General features: G+C 32.5%; 3 protein-coding genes across 3 annotated transcripts; all 3 read left to right on the top strand.

Annotated features, from left to right (window-relative positions):
- The first annotated feature begins 518 nt into the window (after positions 1 to 518).
- LOC129291171 (V-type proton ATPase catalytic subunit A) lies at positions 519 to 8,216 on the top strand. Its single transcript, XM_054928399.1, has 20 exons — positions 519 to 828; positions 1,417 to 1,543; positions 1,695 to 1,750; positions 1,831 to 1,887; positions 2,031 to 2,142; positions 2,240 to 2,277; positions 2,376 to 2,477; positions 2,991 to 3,047; positions 3,160 to 3,231; positions 3,310 to 3,411; positions 3,505 to 3,567; positions 3,659 to 3,791; positions 4,445 to 4,551; positions 4,811 to 5,005; positions 5,161 to 5,247; positions 5,359 to 5,463; positions 5,835 to 5,932; positions 6,501 to 6,579; positions 7,341 to 7,429; positions 7,678 to 8,216. Exons 1-20 carry the CDS (start codon positions 751 to 753, stop codon positions 7,790 to 7,792), a joined length of 1,872 nt encoding a protein of 623 aa, XP_054784374.1. The 5' UTR covers positions 519 to 750; the 3' UTR covers positions 7,793 to 8,216.
- Positions 8,217 to 12,970: 4,754 nt separating this feature from the next.
- LOC129289882 (uncharacterized) lies at positions 12,971 to 14,769 on the top strand. Its single transcript, XM_054926641.1, has 3 exons — positions 12,971 to 13,320; positions 13,642 to 13,705; positions 14,684 to 14,769. The coding sequence occupies exons 1-2, from the start codon at positions 12,971 to 12,973 to the stop codon at positions 13,685 to 13,687; spliced, it is 396 nt and encodes a 131-aa protein (XP_054782616.1). The 3' UTR covers positions 13,688 to 13,705; positions 14,684 to 14,769.
- Positions 14,770 to 14,771: 2 nt separating this feature from the next.
- LOC129291837 (uncharacterized) lies at positions 14,772 to 18,920 on the top strand. The gene is given in 9 exon segments (XM_054929384.1): positions 14,772 to 14,801; positions 14,803 to 14,998; positions 15,321 to 15,406; positions 15,634 to 15,780; positions 16,895 to 16,922; positions 16,925 to 16,996; positions 17,296 to 17,408; positions 17,912 to 18,007; positions 18,602 to 18,920. Coding segments are annotated over 8 exon segments (765 nt in total). The 3' UTR covers positions 18,005 to 18,007; positions 18,602 to 18,920.
- Positions 18,921 to 19,512: the final 592 nt, after the last annotated feature.

Below are 19,512 nucleotides of genomic sequence, written 5' to 3'. Positions count from 1 at the left end.
CTCATTATGAATTGTACAGTTTGTCATAAATCATACATTTTAATAATTTATATAATATATATACATAGAGAATTTATAAAATATAACATTGATACATATGATTTAAATTTAATGAGTGGCATAAATATATTCATTCAATGAGTGTGTCATATGACATAATAATAATTGATTGATTTAATTAAACGATTGTTAGAAATTTTATCATATAATATTTAAAAAGTATTAAATGTTAATTTTTTAGTGGGGATATCATATGTACAAAGTGTTTTAGTTGTGAGGATTTTTTTTAATTTTTTTAAAAATTTATCTTGATAATTTTTAAATATTAATAAATATAATAATTATAATTAAGATTTTGATTGAGTGAGTTAATTTAAATTAATCTACTCATGAATCCAAATCTTGATATGCTAGTATTTCGGACTAAGCGCACCGTTTCTCCGCCGCTTCAATGCTGTTATGCTACATGTTAACGCAGCTGATCACTGTCTTCTTCACCACCACTACGTTCACATATCACACACCGGAGCCCCTGCTGCACATTTACCCATCAATCATTGACGCTTGTCTACTATCTATTCTGTCTCCCTGAAATTTGATGTTCTTAATATCTCTGTCACCCAATTCGATTGAAATTCTAGGGTTTTGATCATTTTTAGAGGTGCAATACCTCTGATCTTCAAATTCAATCTCAGATTCCTTGCTCTTTCCTTGTTCATCGTCTGTCGCCGATCCAGTCTCTGCCTGAAAATGCCGGCTGTTTATGGAGCTCGCATGACCACCTTCGAAGACTCCGAGAAGGAGAGTGAATACGGTTACGTTCGAAAGGTATGTTCATCTTTTCGATCTGTTCATTTGTTTTAGTTTCAAATGGTCAGCACAAAAATAATCTGATTGATTCAGCTGGTTTTTCTATCCTTTATTTATTTCAATGTGTGAGATATTAATTCTCGTTATGATTGGATCGAGAATCGGTACTTGTCTGTCCAAGTTCAGCTGAAGGTTTGATTAATTTCGTCGTACATGCTCTGTATCGTGAGCTATGGACTCGGTTGCGTATTTTAATATAAAAAAGATTGGATTTTCAGTTGAATCTGTCTTTTTATGGTAAAGTTACCATCCTTTATAAAGTTTGATCTCTTATCATTGTCTTTATTTTAGCATCTGAATCATCGTTCGCTGCTGTATATGATGCATAGTGCGGTATCTGGATGTTGTTATGCTGTCATAATACCCTCCGATATATGTTGCTCTCGTTTTGTTGGAGATCTGGGGATGGTGGAGTTGTTATGGCAGCTATATTACCTATGTCAAATTGTCAATCATGCCCCATTATTGTGAATCAAGATATCTGACCTGCACTTTAAGCACAAATTCCATGGCTTCTAAAGTTGTATCGTTATCCTACTACTGCAGGTATCAGGACCAGTCGTGGTTGCGGATGGCATGGCTGGAGCTGCTATGTATGAGCTAGTGCGTGTTGGTCGTGACAACCTCATTGGTGAAATTATTCGTTTGGAAGGGGATTCTGCTACCATCCAAGGTTCTATACTATGAGTTGTTCTTCATCATGTGTGCTTGCTGTCCGTGCTTATTTTCCCCGCTCTGGTTGATATATTATGGTTAAATAAGGGGTATGATACTTTCTTTTTCTGAGTTTTGACAACAAGCTTCTTGGTTGTGTACAATTTTAGTTTATGAGGAAACAGCTGGTTTAATGGTCAACGATCCTGTCTTACGAACACATAAGGTGAGATTTGTAAATTCTATTTACTGATTTTATTAATGCCTTGATATATGTCAGCTGATTAGCACTATATTGTATAACAGCCTTTATCAGTGGAGTTGGGTCCTGGAATATTGGGAAATATTTTTGACGGAATTCAGGTTTGTCTTTCCTTTACTTGAAGCTTTATTTTCTTATTTAATTTAGTTGACTTCTAAATCAATTTCATATGATTTCTTTTTTCTTTTCTGTATTAAGTGATTTTATTTTATTTTTGCAACTTTTATTTCATTGATTTAAACAGAGGCCATTGAAAACTATTGCTAAAAGATCTGGAGATGTCTACATTCCTCGTGGTGTTTCTGTTCCAGCACTTGATAAAGATACGCTGTGGGAGTTTCAGCCTAAAAAAATTGGTAATCAGAGAAAGTCAATAATTTTTTGCTGCTAAGTAGTAAACTGTTGTTTGTGGTCATCTTTCTCTGAGATTCATTTTTTATTTTTGGGTGGTAGGTGAAGGAGACCTATTAACTGGTGGAGATCTCTATGCTGTAAGTTTCCTTTCCATATAGATTAACTTGTCAGTCACTCTTATTTTCGTTCATCAAATGTATCCTAAAGCATTTTCATAAATCATTTCCCATCACAGACTGTTTTTGAGAACAGTCTGATGCAGCACCATGTTGCACTTCCTCCTGATGCCATGGGAAAAATTACTTACATTGCACCACCTGGACAATATTCCTTGAAGGTTTGTGTTTTAAACTTTTCACTATTTTATCTCCATCTTACTCTCTTTGTGATTTTTAAGTCTTTTACTGCTATCAAGTTTTAAAATTGTTTTTAATTGTTATGTTCGTGGCCTCTAATTGAGAAAAATTGTAGTTCTTTAAATTTCTTCAATAAAAATTATTGTTCTCAACAATGACTCAATTTTTGCAAGGTTTTATGTTTATATTACTATCAAATCATTAATGCTTACTCAATGTTCGATTAATATTAATTTAAAATGTCCCTGTGTGATGCACAGGGCAGAAAAATCTTGTAAAATTTTAGTTTTATAAAATTTTTGTAATGGCAGGATTATCAAATTTGTTGTATTCTGCTTCTTCTTTTTTTTTGTCATAAAATACGTCTGTGGTAATGGTAGGGTTATTAAATTTGTAATTTTTTTGCTTATTCATCTGCAAATGTTAGTTTATTCAGAAGCTTCCCTGTTACTATTGCAGCATGTTTAGTTTTCTCGTTCTATACACTCTTGCAGGATACTGTATTGGAGCTTGAGTTTCAAGGTGTTAAAAAACAGTTCACTATGCTCCAGGTTACCTGCGTTGTTCTTCTTGTTACTTATTGAAGTCCTTAATCCTGATATTTAATCTTTTAATAATCCACTACAAAATTTCATAGTTTTCATGTACTTTACCCATTCACAGACTTGGCCTGTTCGTACACCAAGGCCTGTTGCATCAAAACTTGCTGCCGATACTCCTCTGCTCACTGGTCAGGTAGACTTAATTGTTATTGGTGGTCTTATCCTTGTTATCTTGACACCTGTGATGTTTGATAACTTTGTCTTGTGTCAGCGTGTTCTTGATGCCCTTTTCCCCTCTGTTCTTGGTGGGACTTGTGCTATTCCTGGGGCTTTTGGGTGTGGCAAAACAGTCATCAGTCAGGCTCTTTCTAAGGTGAACCTCACATAACCCATCACGGCATAATGATTTTGTAATTATTAAATGTTTCCCCTAGTTAATTGACCTTTCTGGTTATGTTATTTGCAGTATTCTAACTCTGATGCTGTTGTCTATGTTGGTTGTGGGGAACGTGGAAATGAAATGGCTGAAGTATGTTTTCTTTCTTGCTACTTCTAGTAAATTTCTATTAAACTGTGATGCTGCTGTCTATGTCGGTTAAACTAATTTAACAATTCCTCAGGTTCTTATGGACTTTCCACAACTTACAATGACATTGCCTGATGGTCGTGAAGAATCTGTCATGAAGCGTACAACACTAGTGGCTAACACTTCAAACATGCCTGTGGCTGCTCGTGAGGCTTCAATTTATACAGGTGACTTCTCTCTTAAATCCTTGTGATTATTTTTACTGTTGCTATTTATATTTCTGCTAATGTTTATGCTGTCCTCTATCAGAATTTTTATGTTTGGCATGACAAGTTTGTTTACTGTTGCAATCAGCAGAATTTTATTGTAAAAATCTAAGCAATAAAGTCAAATTCATTGTTGATCTGTGTTTAAGGTGTCAACAGTTGGGGAGACAAGTATTGTGTACCTTGATATGCAACTAGTCTGTGGTTCTATTTTCCTGTTGAAAGTCAAAACTAAAATTTTAATGTCTTTGCTCATATTTTTAAAGAAATGTTGTTTTCATATTTTTGGGGCTGAGTTGTTTGCATGGTTTTAACAGAAAATTTATATCATATCTTAGTCTAATATTGCTGTGTAATTTTTAGTGATGGTCACTTTTTTTATTTCTCAAATTTTGGTTAAATATTCAAATGGTAACAGTGATAAACCCAAGGGGTGGTAACCACAATGAGAAAGTATTAAAACTTTTCACTTTTAGAATGCTAATCAAGGATTGATTTACTTGTTAATGGCAAAAACTATTTAAAATTTGATTCACTCATGTGGTTGATATATTATCTGGAGAAAGTGAACTTATTTGAGATAATCTTGTGACTGATTTATTTCGTAATTTCAGGAATCACTCTAGCTGAGTATTTTAGAGATATGGGTCACAATGTCAGCATGATGGCAGATTCGACTTCTAGATGGGCAGAAGCATTGCGTGAAATATCTGGAAGGCTGGTGAGGATTATGTTATTAATTTATTTTCCAATGGAATTTATTCATTAGATTCTCTCTTCCTCTTTCTGGATTTTAGCATTCATGTGATCTTGAAGATCTGCTTTTAATTTCTATTGTCCTTCTTGAGTAGCATATAGTATTTTCTAACATCTGAGTGACATAAATAAGTATTTTTTTAATGCGAATTCACTTATTGTGTTGCTTCAATTTGCTTAGCTTGTTTAACTTAATTGTATTATTATTTTTCAAAAAAAAACAGGCAGAAATGCCTGCTGATAGTGGATATCCTGCTTACCTTGCTGCACGTTTAGCTTCTTTCTATGAACGTGCTGGCAAGGTAAAATGTCTTGGAGGTCCTGAACGAACTGGTAGTGTCACAATTGTTGGCGCTGTATCTCCGCCTGGAGGAGATTTCTCAGATCCTGTGACATCTGCAACCCTCAGCATAGTTCAGGTAAAAATATACTTTTAATATGGTCATCAAAATGGAGCTGCTAGAGAATGAGGGGTACCTCAGGATGTCCCTACTGATACCCATAAATTCTTGAATCTGCTGACTTTTTACAATCTCTGCATTCATTGTGAGCTTTCATTTTTGTTGCTTGAAAGGTTTTCTGGGGTTTGGACAAAAAGCTTGCCCAGAGAAAGCATTTTCCTTCTGTTAACTGGCTTATTTCCTATTCAAAGTATTCTGGGGTATGTCATAAATTTTGTCATTCTAGATTCATTTACTATTTTCACCCTTCATTTTTATGCATAAAGTTCCTCTTGTTGATTCTATCTTACCTTGCTTTGGTGTGTCCCCAGGCATTAGAATCATTCTACGAGCAATTTGATCCAGATTTTATCAACATTAGGACAAAGGCTCGAGAAGTTTTACAGAGAGAAGATGACCTGAACGAAATTGTGCAGGTATATAAGCATATTATTGTTCTATCATCTTGATTGTGTAGTTTGATGTAATTTAACAACTCCTCCCTTCCTCCCTCTTGGGAAGGACAAGGGTTGAGCCATTGGGTTGGGTTGTTCAGCTTATGAAAAGTGGAGTTACCATACCCTGAGAATCAATCGTTATGCAGTGTGTTCTTGTAAACCTGGTTACAATAGAAAGTCAATGCAGGGAATAGTTTGATGAGTGGAGCGTTACCACATCATTTAATTTAATGGCTTTGTTATAATTTGCATAACATTTTATTACTGTTTGTGCGTCTGTTTTATAACTGGTTAGCCAACCTGGATCTCACTTGCATTTGATATGATTATGACCTTTTAAATTGCTGCAGCTTGTAGGCAAGGATGCTTTAGCTGAAGGGGATAAGATCACCTTGGAAACTGCAAAGCTTTTGAGAGAGGATTATCTTGCTCAGAATGCTTTTACCCCGTGAGTACCTTCGTAACTAACTAGATTTTATAACTTTCAATTGTAGTATAAGGGATAGGAGGAGAGAAAATTTTAATGAGTTCAATTTCTAAAAATGAGTAGAAGATGAAAATTTTAATATAGATAAAATGCAAAGGAGATAAGTAAACAAAATTACTTACAAATTTTAAATCGCACTTATCTATATAATTATAAAAATTACTCAATGCCCTACGTTTTAGATTAAGTGAGACTTTTAGAAAATGTCCTATATTGTGGTCCGGAGGAAGTATTTTTTAGTATCAGTTTCATATTCACTACTCATTTTTCACTGTGGGTCCCATACCCACCTTATTATAAAGCCCTTATAATCTTTTATTTTTATGTACTATATAATAATTTAAAAAATTACTATAAAAAACATAAATAAAGATGTCAGATGGTTACTATAGAACGACAGTAACCATCCGACTCTAAATACAATAGAGGGGAGATTGTTTAGCTTCTTTAACATATATCATTTAGTTGAACTCCTTATGTATCGTATTGGTTGCTGACCTTATGAGGGCATCTTTTATGTTTGTAACAGATATGACAAATTCTGTCCCTTCTACAAGTCTGTTTGGATGATGCGGAACATCATCCATTTCTACAATTTGGCAAATCAGGTAGTTTACTGTGAGGAAAAATAAAAAGAAAAAGAGGATTCCATATTTAATTTCCTTTCCTCTTCCAGTTATTTGTGCACGATGTTTGAAGTCAAATACATCAAAAATTCATTTAAAATTATGTCAACCGGAATAGATCTTAACATTTATAAATTCAATTGAATTTTTTTAAAAAATAATGTTTCAATTATATATAACAATCCTGCTGCTAACTGCCCTCGACCATCACTTTCCATTTCTCCATGACAACATACTTATCACCAACTTATCAACAAGTCCTCAAGAATTGTTGGTCTCCTTTCCTCACCCTCCCTGGAGGGTGTTAGCTTATTTACTGGTAGTTTCTTCCATGGACTAGCCCGTCCACATCTTAGCTCTAGCAACATCTGCAACCTCAGTCCTGTGCATGCTGATTTAGTAAAGCAGACATTGTCCCTTGCTAACATAGCACTAGTCAAATTAATAAAAAAGCGAGTTCAATTCACTTAAAATCTCAGTTTCTGGGGTTTTCTACAAACTGGCAGGGTTTCTGACTTTCCAATTATAATTATAGGATTTAGGCTCTACATTAACATCATGTCTCTTGTCGTTAAACTTGCTATCATGAGATATTCACACATCTTTTAACACCTTAGACTAATTTTTTTTTTTTTTAAATTCTATGCATCCTTATATATGGCTTAGCCATAACAGTGTCAGTTAAGATTAATTAAATAGCATCTAAACGGCGAATCTGAATACATCTGGTGGGTAAGTTGCAGGCAGTAGAGAGGGGAGCTGGCTCAGATGGTCAAAAGATAACTTACACCATCATCAAGCATCGCTTGGGAGATCTCTTCTACCGTTTAGTGTAAGTAACTCTGGTAACTTAAAGCTTCTAGGAAGCAAGGGGAGAATGACAACTAAGGATCTCGTTAGAAAATTAATGTCAGATCAAGATCGCATCATAACTTAGATTCCCAAATTTAGTACTTATCCTCCTATGTTCCAGAACAGAAAATCTTTAAAAATTCTGTTTTGGTATTAACCTTCCAAGGAGATTCTTAGCTGTCATTCTCCCAGAATAGTCCTGGTTTATTGACCCCACTGCTCATACAGGTCTCAGAAATTTGAGGATCCAGCAGAAGGTGAGGCAGCTCTGGTTGCTAAATTTAAGAAATTACACGAGGACCTGACCAATGGTTTCCGCAACCTTGAGGATGAAACCCGGTGATTGGAGAATGTGCAAGCCATGTCTGAGCTGTCAGTTGTGCCAATTGGTTTTACGAGGCAGGTGCGATCTTGCGGGGACATCGCCCCGGGGTTTTTCTATTTATTTAAGTTGTGCAAGAGACGATGTGATGAGGATCATGTTGCGCCACTCTTCTGGTGCCGGTTTGGCTTTCCATTAGTATTTGTGTAGTTTGAATCATATGTTCCAGTTGCCCTTTCAGTTATTCATTTTAGAATAAGAGATTAAACTTGTTCTTTCCTTTGTATTTATTCAATAAGTTCATTTTTAGTTAGGAATTAAATGCCTTGAGGCTTGTGAGTTTATAGAAATATTAGTGGGAGTATGGACTGGTTAAGCAATGTATTTTTATGGGTGGATTCATTGTTGTAGCAAGATGAGCTTTTGAAAGATGTTTTATGGCGAATTTTAGCAGACCCAATATCTATCTAGTCCAATAAAAATATAAACAATAAAATATAGATGAGTGTGTCTTTATTTGGGACTTGGCTTCTCTCCTTTGAGATAAGTTTCCTCTGCCTCTCCTTTGGAGTAAAAGTGAATCTAAATAGTTTAAATTTAGTATTTTTATTTTTAATTTTTTATTTATATTTTTAAAATAAAATATATAAAAAAATTAGAAAAAAATTTAATATGTATATTTATTAATTTGACAGTTTAGATTTAATATGAATGATTTAGTTTAATATAAAAAATTTAAATTGATTTTTTAAATATATTTTAGATAGTGTAAGTATTTTTTAAACAGAACAGTAAATTTATTAAAAAAATTAATATTAAATTTAAATTATTTATATTAAAATTTGAAGTGGCAGATTAATAGGTATATTTATTAAAATTTTATATATTTTTTTATTTTAAAAATATAAATAAAAATAAAAAATAAAAATATTAAATTTGAATAATTCAAATTAAATCTTTATCTTATAGAAGAGACAGAGGTGGCTCACAGAAATGGGATTCCTTTATTTGATGGATGAATAGATGATATGACCATTGGTGCCGCAAGACTAGATACACGTCTTGTCAAGGTTGTTGAGAAGTTACATTTTGCTTGACGGATTTCTATCTCCATTTTTGACTTTTTATTTAGGAAAATTAAAATTTTTATTCTCTCCAACGAGTCAATTATTGGTTTGATCTTTAGAAAGATGATAATAAAATTTATTTAAATTAAATAAATGATAGATTGATTTTATAAAATGATATAATTTTTTTTGAAGTTTCTTGAAATCTTTTTGTTATCACGGAATTAAAAAAATGACACTTTTACCCCAACATATATTAGAATTGAAAATACGTAAGTCTTCATTTACAATTTTGGTTTTAATATTAACAAGTTTTGTCTCTAAATTGACAACAATTTATTAGCTATTCGCAAGTCTTGGTATGCAAGTACGGACAAGCATCAAAGTTGAAAATTCGCAAGTCTTCATTTACAATTTTGGTTCTCAAGTTAACAAACTTTTGTTTCAAAATTCACAACAATTTATTAGTTATTTGCTAGTTATAGTGTGCAAGTCCAGACAAATATTAGATTTGAAAATTTACAAATCTCCATTCACAACTTTGATTCTTAGGTTAACAGCTTTTGTCCCTAAATTCAAAATAATTTATTTCCATTTGCAAGTCTTGATATGCAAGTCCAAACATGCATCAAAGTTGAAAATTCGTAAGTTTTCATTCACAATTTTGATTCCATTTTAAGAAATTTTGCCTCTAAATTCGCAACTATGCAACAAGGAATTATAATTTAACAATACCATCTGAGTAAGTATCAGTACCCACATTTTTCAGCTTTAAGCATGGAGAGAAAATGAAGACCCCAATCATTTACGCACAATAATTCACATCAATTTAAACTATCACATATGGGAGGAGAAAATTTCAAGGAGGAGAGAAAATTTACCCACGTACAGGAGACACAACAAATGAAGAATGTTTGCCTATATATACTCATGCATAGCAGCCAAACAAAACAAACAACCCATGCATAGAAACTAAAAAAAGAAAGAACATGAGAACGAGAAGAAGAGGGAGAGGGAGAGGGAGACGAACTAGAAGAAAACCACAAATTAAGGGGTGAATAAAGAACCCGAGACAAAGCAGAAAAATTTGATCATTTTATTTGATTTTCTAATGATGATTTGGATTTTTGTTTACTTTGAGGGCAATTTGATCATTTTATTTGATTTTTTAATGACAAAAAGATTCCAAGGGATTCCAGGAGAATTATACCATTTTGTGGGATCAATCTATTATTTACCTAATTTAAATGGATTTTTCCATCATTTTCTCTCGGTCTTTTAAATTTAATTTTTTATCAATTTAATCTCTTATATATTTTTAAATTATTATGTTAGTGAGTCTTTTAAATTTTAAAACACACTGACTTTCAAAATAATTTTATGTGTCAAATATATTGATGGTTTGGCATGGATATATAGTTAAATAAAAATAAATTATTCCTCAAATAAGTTTAATTTTTTTGTTAATACAATCACTTATAATCGGTTCGTTCTCTCTCTGTTTTTTTTTAAAAACAAAAATTCAATCTATTTTTCACTTAATAATTATACTTTTTTATTAATTTATATGGTTGGCATTGATATATATTATTCTTTTTTTTTCCTTGGCAACAAGAAAGATATTTCGTTTAAACTAGCAACAAAACAAGAAGTAATAATTAAGGTCCCGTTTAGTTATTAAAATAAATTGGATTGAAAAAAATAAGATAAAAATTAATTAAATCACTCTTTGTCCCACATTAAGCATGATAAAATTTATTAATATATACTATAAATTTAAGAATCATTACATTATTTAAAAATCTCATGAGTTATAAATTTTAATCTCATGAACTAAATTATCTCTCACTCTTGTGAATATGCTCACTTATTCCTCTTGATCATTTTATTATTATATTTATTTTTTTTAATTTATTTCATTTCATTCTTTTTTAACAAGTAAATGGAACTTAAGTCTCAATGCTAGCAAGCAACAGCAGCAAGAAAAACCAGCAATAGCCAAAGGAAAAGAACAAAAAACAAAACAAATGAACCAAAACCAAGGACATCTATTCTCAATCACAGAGGGCACAAAGAAACAGCTAAGACTTTAATCATGAGAGAAGGGGGCTGTAACACTCAATGTATAAGTTTAGATGATTAAAAATTTATTTTAACCTAAAAAAATCATATTATTCCTTGTTTGATTGGAGAGAAAGGAGGGAGAGATGAGTATCTCATGACTTGGACTTAAAAGAAATAGATAAGTGATGTTATAAAATTTTAATAAAAAAGAATATGTAAGTTAAAAGAGTGAGGCAAATTAATTAAACTTTTTTTTAAACTTATTTCTCCTTTTTTTTTGAAAAAAAAAAATTGAACACGTTAAAATTCTCGCCTCTCTATTTCTCACCAACCAAACACACAACTGGCAACATCAGTATGACGTAAATAGTTAATGTATTTTGCAGTTACATTTTGTGTGTTCATTCTAATCACTATGTCACGCACATGCATATGCCTCTTTTTGTGGAGAGGATGCAACTCCGTGCTAATGCGATTGCATTTTGTGGTTTCTCATTTTGGGATTTCATTATAAGATGAAGGGTGTTTTGAAATGTATAATTAATAAAAAAAAGATATTGATTTTTATGATTTACAATTTTTGTTATAGAAAAGTTTTATATTAAAAATATTTGAAAAATAAAATAAAATTTGATATGTTAAAATAATAAGAATAAAAAATATAAAATTTGACATATTGGACAAAAATTATATAAATAATTTAATATACATTAATACTACAAATTAACATATTTAACTCTCTCATAAATACCCAAAAACACAAGTATAAACAAGTATCTATTTTTTTGTAAAAAAAAAAATTGAAAAGAATGTGGGATCTACTAAAAACAAACCAAAAGAAATTTCTTCTCATAAAAACTTATTTCCTTTCTCTCTCCTCCAACTCTAAAGAAGCTAAACAAGGAAATGTAAATTTGAAAAACTAGCAAGAGTTACATCTGGCTAAATCTATTTTCAATAATATTCTGAAAATCAAAACACTTTCATAGTGTACTTTCTTCCTGTAATTTTTTCCAACATCTTCTAACTTTTAGAAATTGCCAAAATAGTTCCTAGAAGTTAAAAGTTGGTTTCTTAAACGCCATGTCTGAAAACTGATTTGCTTGAAGGTGGTTCAGCTTAAACGCAAAATGGAGAAGTAAGCTTCACATGTTTTGACTTTTTTTTTTTTTTAAACAGAATGCTTCATGTTTTGACTTAAATGTTAGTTTATGGGTAAATTCTTTTGTCTTAAATGTGAGTTTAAGGAATCCAAACAAGCATGTTTTAAGTTGCACTGGAAGATGAATTCTGGTCGTGCAAACAAAAATCCAAACATTTTCTTGATATATTTGATAGTCTCATTTTATGCAAGTTCATTGCAACTCTGATGCCACAATTTTGCAGGTAATTCTTGCCATGGAGATGATCCAGCTCTAACACTAATTTATAGTTTTTTTTTAATTACATAAGGCAAACAATACCTAAGATAACAAGATGGAACTTGAGACCTTTCACCATCAAAAATGGGTTACGTGTCACTAAGTCACATGACCATTGACTAAATAATAGATATTTAAATAAAAAATAATTTTAAAAAAAAAATCATGTTAGATGGATGGATAGCCTTACCATAATAATTAGCTATTAAAATCGGAGAATCACTACACTTAAATTTGATTTTGTTTTATATCTATGCAAATTAAAAATCTAAAACATGTATATATTTTTTTTATAATTTGTTTCTTCCACGGTGTATGAACATCTTGTTTTACTTTAAAATTTGTTACCTTGTGCATGTTAAGAATATGAATAAAAATTTATTTTATTTCCACATAAATTATTTTAGAATACATTTAGCCAAAAAATTATTTCAGAATAGAAATAAATAACCTCTTATCTTATTATAGAATAAGCCTTATGCAAATTAAAATATAAAAAACAACTTATTCTATTCCATAGTTTATAAATTATCATCCTAATGTATGTTAAAAACTTAAATAACATATTTTGTTGAAGAATTTATTTAGAATTTCTTTCAATTTGGCAAGCCTTTTTTTGGGTTAAGGAGAGGCTCAGACAGAAAAGTATGGCCGGAACAGAAAAGAAAAAAAGAGACGAGAAGGCTTTGTCTTCTGCAACCTGGGATGACGTGGCGAAGGATGAGAAGCTGGATGAAATGAACGGGTCGGATCTGGGTGCCGCGCAGGGACGCCCAGTGAACAGCCGCGGAGAGGATCTGAATTTCGCTCTTCCTCACATTCACCTGGGCGCCCGGTCTCAATCAACGTTGCCTCTTCCTCACATCGCCATCTTCGTGGTAACCCGCGTGTCCTCCGTTACGCGCCTTGACTGGCTTTTTATCTCAAGCTCTCATCGCGCCGTTCTCAGATTCGTGTTCGTCTTCGCCGTCGCTGCCCAGATCCGCATAATTGTGAGGTAAATCATTTTGCTTCCTGCCTAATGATTTATGTTCGTCGCTTACGATTTCTATCTTAAATGGTTTTAGTTTATTAAACACTCATTTAGAATCTTAGCGCCCACGCCTTCTCTCCTCCTTATCCTTGCATTCCTATAGTCTTCTTCCCCTTTATTCTTGTATCACACCTACTGAAATTATGGAGAACTTTACAACTGGTTTGAATCAGCCAAGGACAAGAATTTTGATGAAGTTAATTACTTTCATTTTGATGAGTGATAGAACACCCTCACCCAATTTTTCAACTCCCTCTCTGACTTGATAATTGATTCATCGTTTAGGAAAGAAATATGTTTCCGTTGGTGCATTTCTGCTTCTGCAATCTGAAGAATGAGACACAGTGAGGTATATGAAGCTAACTCTATCGATAAACACAAAACCTTTCTTTCATAGTCACTGAGCAAATATCTCAAGCTTGTTCTTGCATAACTTTTTGGTTTTAGAATTATCTTTGGATCTTTCTTTATCTTAAAATTAAGTTGATGCTTGTCATGTTTGTACATATTCCTTTTGTGTCATGTTTGCCTTACAATCTTACGGAGATATTCCCCAGTATCCGTTTGTTAATTGTTAAGTCTGGGGGAATGAAAATAATTTTTCTTGTAAAAATATACATGTTTAAAGATGAAATAATGTAAAGTTTAGTAGAAGATGATCTTTTTTCCTGGATGTCATTTATCATTTCTCCTTCGTGAGTAATTTGTAACTAACAACACCTAATAGTTGGGATCAAGTCTGAAGACAAAAGTTGATAGTATACTGTTTACTATTCTAAATATCCTTTTTTAAATAATCTATTGAAGTCATATTGAAGACATTATTTGTGCCACTACTGTATATTGTTGGATTCTTGTAGCTTTATTTTTCATTGTTCTATTTTCATTTGTTAAATTATTATATTTGTCTACCTTAGATGGATTGCTGTTGTGTGGAATAATATATTATATGGAATTTTCATATTTTAATGTTTGCAAAAATCATGTTAATATTTAATATACAGGCTTTAAGTAGGTTTTGATATGCTTAAGGCCTTCAAAGACTAAGCATTTAAGCCTGGCCTACCTAAAAAAGTAGTCCTTTAAATGGGCCTTCAGGCTAGGCCAGGTCTTTGATAGGCTTAGGCTTGAACCTACAATAAAAGCTTTGTACAATCTACAAGCCTAGGCTCAGGCTTATTGGCTATGGCTGGGCCTATTTCTATCCCTAATTCCAAATTACTGTTGCCAGCTACACTATGTTTTGTTTAGCACACGATGATAATGATTTGACTCATCAGTGTTAGATCCTGCTTCCTCACAAGTATATTCTTTTGCCAATTTGCAGGTGTCTTACTTTATGTTGAAATGTTCTGCGGTAGTTTTAGTGCCGGGAATGAATCTCATTATATAATCTTGCTTATAAATTTTCCGAAATGCAATTAGCATCAAATGGTAACAAGGAAGGAATGTTCGGAGAGTGAACCCATCTTGAATCAGCATTGCGATTTGGAAGGATTTGGAGAACCTCCAGTTTCATGTGAAATTACAGATGCTGTAAGGGATTTGGCTGTTGATGATTTGCAGAATATTCAAGTTGATGAAACATGTCATCTGGTAAATGGAGATCAGCCACAATGCCGGATATGCCTTGATAGTGGAGGTCTATACAACCTTTTAATGAATTTACTAGGCTATTTGCACTGGTGGATATTGGTCAACGCTTTTTTTTTTAGGGGGTTGTGGGAAGTTGAAATAAATAAAACTGGGGGGGTTCTAAAATTTATTTTAGCTTTCCTAACAAAGAAAATCATCAATATTTAGAAAGGAAGGTGAGGATGCCCCGCCCTGCCCCACCTGCTGGTGGCTATTTGACAAGATAAAATCATGTTGAAAACAAAAAAGACCATACTTGTGAACTTACAAGAAATACATGCATTTAAAAATCACAATTCCGTAAATTTCAAATCAAATATATTTTCCAGGAGAAGATATAATTGCCCCATGCCATTGCAAAGGTACTCAAAAGTATGTCCACAGATCATGTCTTGATAATTGGAGATCTACTAAGGTGAGTTCCTGATTTCTTATTTGTGGCCCTTTTCCTAAATCATGTTACTGATATCTTATTCAAGAGAAGTAGAAATATGTATTTTTTGATTGGAGATCAAGTACCAAGTTTATTCCTTTGATGTAGCCGACCTCACTAGCAATGGTTGTTGTTGTTGAAGGTCTAGGAAGGGTTTCTACCCTCTGACTTGGGGTTGTACTTACTTTTCATTCCTTTTGTTGTAATAGGAAGGCTTTGCTTTTTCACACTGTACAGAATGCAGAGCTGTCTTCATATTACGTGCTAATGTCCCAAATGATCGGTGGTGGTTGAGATTAAAATTCCAGTTCCTTGTTGCTAGGGATCATGCATTTATTTTTATAACTGTTCAGCTGGTATGGGACTAATAAACTCTTTGTAGTAAATTTGGTACTTTGTGTAAGTTCCATTACTTTTATCCTTCCTTTAAAGCGGTTGGAAACATAATTTAATACAGCATTATGGCTTGATGAAAATCTTGTAGTATTGCTATCATGAACATCTCTATTTGTATATATTATCTCTCCATATAGCAATCAAGTGTTAACCATGATTGTGATCTGAGGAGTCCATATAATAATGCAATTTTTGTGAGGGAAGCATCATATATGTTAGGATATCGTTTGTGTTTCCTGTGTAACAAAAGCAAATATTTTTATGGAGACAAGGTCTGACTTGTTTATTACATGCGCAAGTTTTCATGAAATTTCTATGAATGAATCTAGCATTGAAAGAAGCATCTTTAGAAAGGATAAGTTTGTGAGACTGCTTGAAATCTAAATTCTGCGCTGCATGATTTGAACTTTGACATAGATTGCATGAAGGCTTGAGATTAATAACTTAATGTTATCAATAAAGGCTTCAAACAATAAAGTTTAGCAAACCCTTCTTATATTTGACTAGGACTTTATTGAAACTGAAGCCGTGCTGGTTGCTATGGGTGAAGTGTCAAATCATACAGTATAAATCTCCTCAATTTTTGTTGTTGGGTATTGCAATCAAAGGTGTTTGGACTAGATTGCACTTACCTTGACTTAATGTAGCAAAAGCCAATCTTCCAAGCCAAGTCTAAGGATTTCAGAGGCAAATTCATTTGTTATTTACAAAAATATATTGAAATTCTTAACTATATAATTGCATAAGACAAGTTCTTTTCTTTTCCTTGGTCAACCGTTGGAACTGATATTCTAATCAACTTAAAGTATAGACTTTTTTATTTTAATTTCTAAAATCCCTCTTTAATTAATTAAACAAAAACCTCCTTAAGATAGTGGAAAAAGGATTAACCAAATGAGATGTGCATTTCAAGGTTCAAGTTTAAAGCTGAGGAAACCAGCCATATTGAAAATCACTTCCCAGCCAAATAATTGTTTGATGAGATACAATGTTATATAAATTTGTTTTAGAATAGCATTTTTTGTTCTGGTAACTAATACCTAATCATATATTTTATCTTTCAAATTCTAACAGGTTGTTGCATTCTTGGGAGTGCTTGTGTACAATTTTATGGGGATGAGCTGAGAGAAATGTTTGGTTATGAAGAGCATCCATACGGATTCTATACTATGGCTGGTATGTCCATCCCTCACTTTTTCCCCTGCCTTTTGACATTGTCTGGAGCTTTTTCTTCATTTGTAATTATTTTTATGCTAGTGTGCTCATGGTTGTTAGAGATAATAATAAAATTATTCTTGGGCTTTCACTTAACAAGTAGAATGGTGTCTCATAATATTTTTATATTGAATTAAAAATTCAATACTATTGTTGACCCAAAAACAAAAAATCAATGTCGTATGTTTGGCTGACAAGCTATCAATCTACCAACTGCACCATATGCACAAGCAAGTTTATTATTTTGCTTTATTTTGCAGTTCTAGCCATCATTTTAGTGGGTCTGCTCTATGGCTTTTTCATAGCCATTATATGTGGCCAAAGAATCAATGAACGCCATTACCACGTTCTTGCCAAACAGGAATTGACAAAGGTCTGCTATCTAATTGGTGGTTTTCATATTAGTTAGTATATTCTTATAATTTCCACCAAGGCAATGGTTTTGGTCTGGCACTATTAAATGAATACTTTCCAGAAAGCATGACCAAAGTATCAAATGAACTTTTTGTGTGACCAGGTTGTTAGGATTATTATATAGTTGAATTGAATATTAGCATATGTTTGCTAGGACTTGACTGTAATGTCTGCTTGTATTATAAGTTTGATGATGACTGTTATTAAGGCTATAATTCAGGGATATTGTTGGTATCTATACTATTGACCATTAAATACAAGATTTAATATAGGTCATCTATCCCATTTTACATATTCACTTGGCATAATTGCTTCTTAGAAGCTTGTCATTTATATATTTGTTTTCTATCATATATGGATCACAAATTAACAATTGATTTCATATTAGGATCTTATTTGTAGAAATTATAAAGTATTCAACGTTTAACATGTTGTTTATTCTATTTTTTTTAATGATATTAGGAATACGTGGTAGAAGATCGAGAACATATAAAGAATATACCTGAACTTGATCCAAGTCACGTGACTGAACTAAGAATGTTGGGCCTTTACTAATTGGTGAGTATACACTCAATTTTGTCTCATTAGATGTCTTTGATTTTTTGAGACCGTCAGATTAAGGCATGTTATATGATCGTAATAAAGAATATTGATCTAGTTATTCATATTTATAGTAATTTATTAGAAAAGTTATTATTTCAATGCTTGCAATTGTGGTTGAAGCTTTGCTTTGGATATGGATCCTCTGCAATGCGTATTTCTCTCAATTACTTAACTGCAGTTATGTTGGAAAAGCATAAATTTATTATAAATGAAATAAAATATAAAAATACTACAAATTTTTTAATTTTACCATGATACTTGGAGCAATTGAGAGTTATACAAAGGACCAATGTCCTTTGTTTTAATAATAGGGAATGGCGCATGTCTGTTATCAAATTTCATCCTGGTTGCTTTGGGTGTTTCCAAGTGGCTGCATTATTGTGTAACACTTGGTTGGATTATTTTGCATGCTATTCACGAATAATATATATTATAATTGATATCCCCACTGTCTTGGACTCTTCACCCGTGTTTTTCTTCTTTCTTAAAAGAAGCTATGAGATCATATGGCTGCCATGTTACTCTATAACTTGGATGCATGTTTTGCAGAGCCACGTGGAATTTGTTACATTTGCTTCTTGCCTTCATGGTTCTTCACACATTTGTGCATCATCTTGGTTCGTTGAGAAAGATGTCATGTTAATATGGCTGTCTGGATACAAGTTATTCACTCCTTGAAGTTAGAAAAGATCTTTCCTCTGTTAACTGTCAGCAAAATAAACTGAAGGCAAAACCCAGCTCATAGTTTATGGGTTACCACAATACTCAAATGTACACTATGTTGATTCTTTCTTTTAAATGTTTGTATTTTACCAAAAAAACACAAAAATTGTTGCTCAAAATGTGATGGCTGTTAAAAAATTGTCAAGTCATGGTTTTTGGGTGGATACGTATAAAAAGGAATGCTTTGATACTTTTTTTCACAACTTTATCCTTTGTAAAAAAAAAGGTTAATTCAAGGATTTTTGTCTCCTTGTGTGAAGTCTCAATTATATATATATATATATATATTGAAAATAATTCATATTCAATTGATTACTGCCCCCACATACATAATACTTCCTTTACAATTTTTAACTGTTGAAATTGGGTACCAATAAAGTTGGGGGGGGGGGATTCTGTGCGCTATTCTTTGAATAAGCTATTATGCATGAAGAATCTTATTGGTCAAACAGTTGAGCATGTAATCTTATGTTTAAAACATGTCCTTGTTGAAGTGTGTGACAACACTCGAGAAGTAAAAAGATCTTGGCCATAACTGATTGCCAATCGCGCGGGTTTTAGGGTTGCAAGTTGTATTACCTTTTTATGTTTATAGTCAACCATGAACTGCAGATTTTCAATAGAAATTATTGATATTTGATAAACGAGCGGCGCAGTCTAAATATGTACTTTTTATACAATAAATTTTTCTTACTAGATGTGATTGGTACATGAGATATATCACGTTAATGTGCTCT

Source organism: Prosopis cineraria, unplaced genomic scaffold (assembly GCF_029017545.1).
Source record: "Prosopis cineraria cultivar Desert tree isolate PC_DT_omini unplaced genomic scaffold, ASM2901754v1 PC13, whole genome shotgun sequence".
Classification (NCBI taxonomy): domain Eukaryota; kingdom Viridiplantae; phylum Streptophyta; class Magnoliopsida; order Fabales; family Fabaceae; genus Prosopis; species Prosopis cineraria.
Note: the sequence above shows the minus strand (reverse complement) of the source record. Positions and strands in the feature narration are given on the sequence as shown.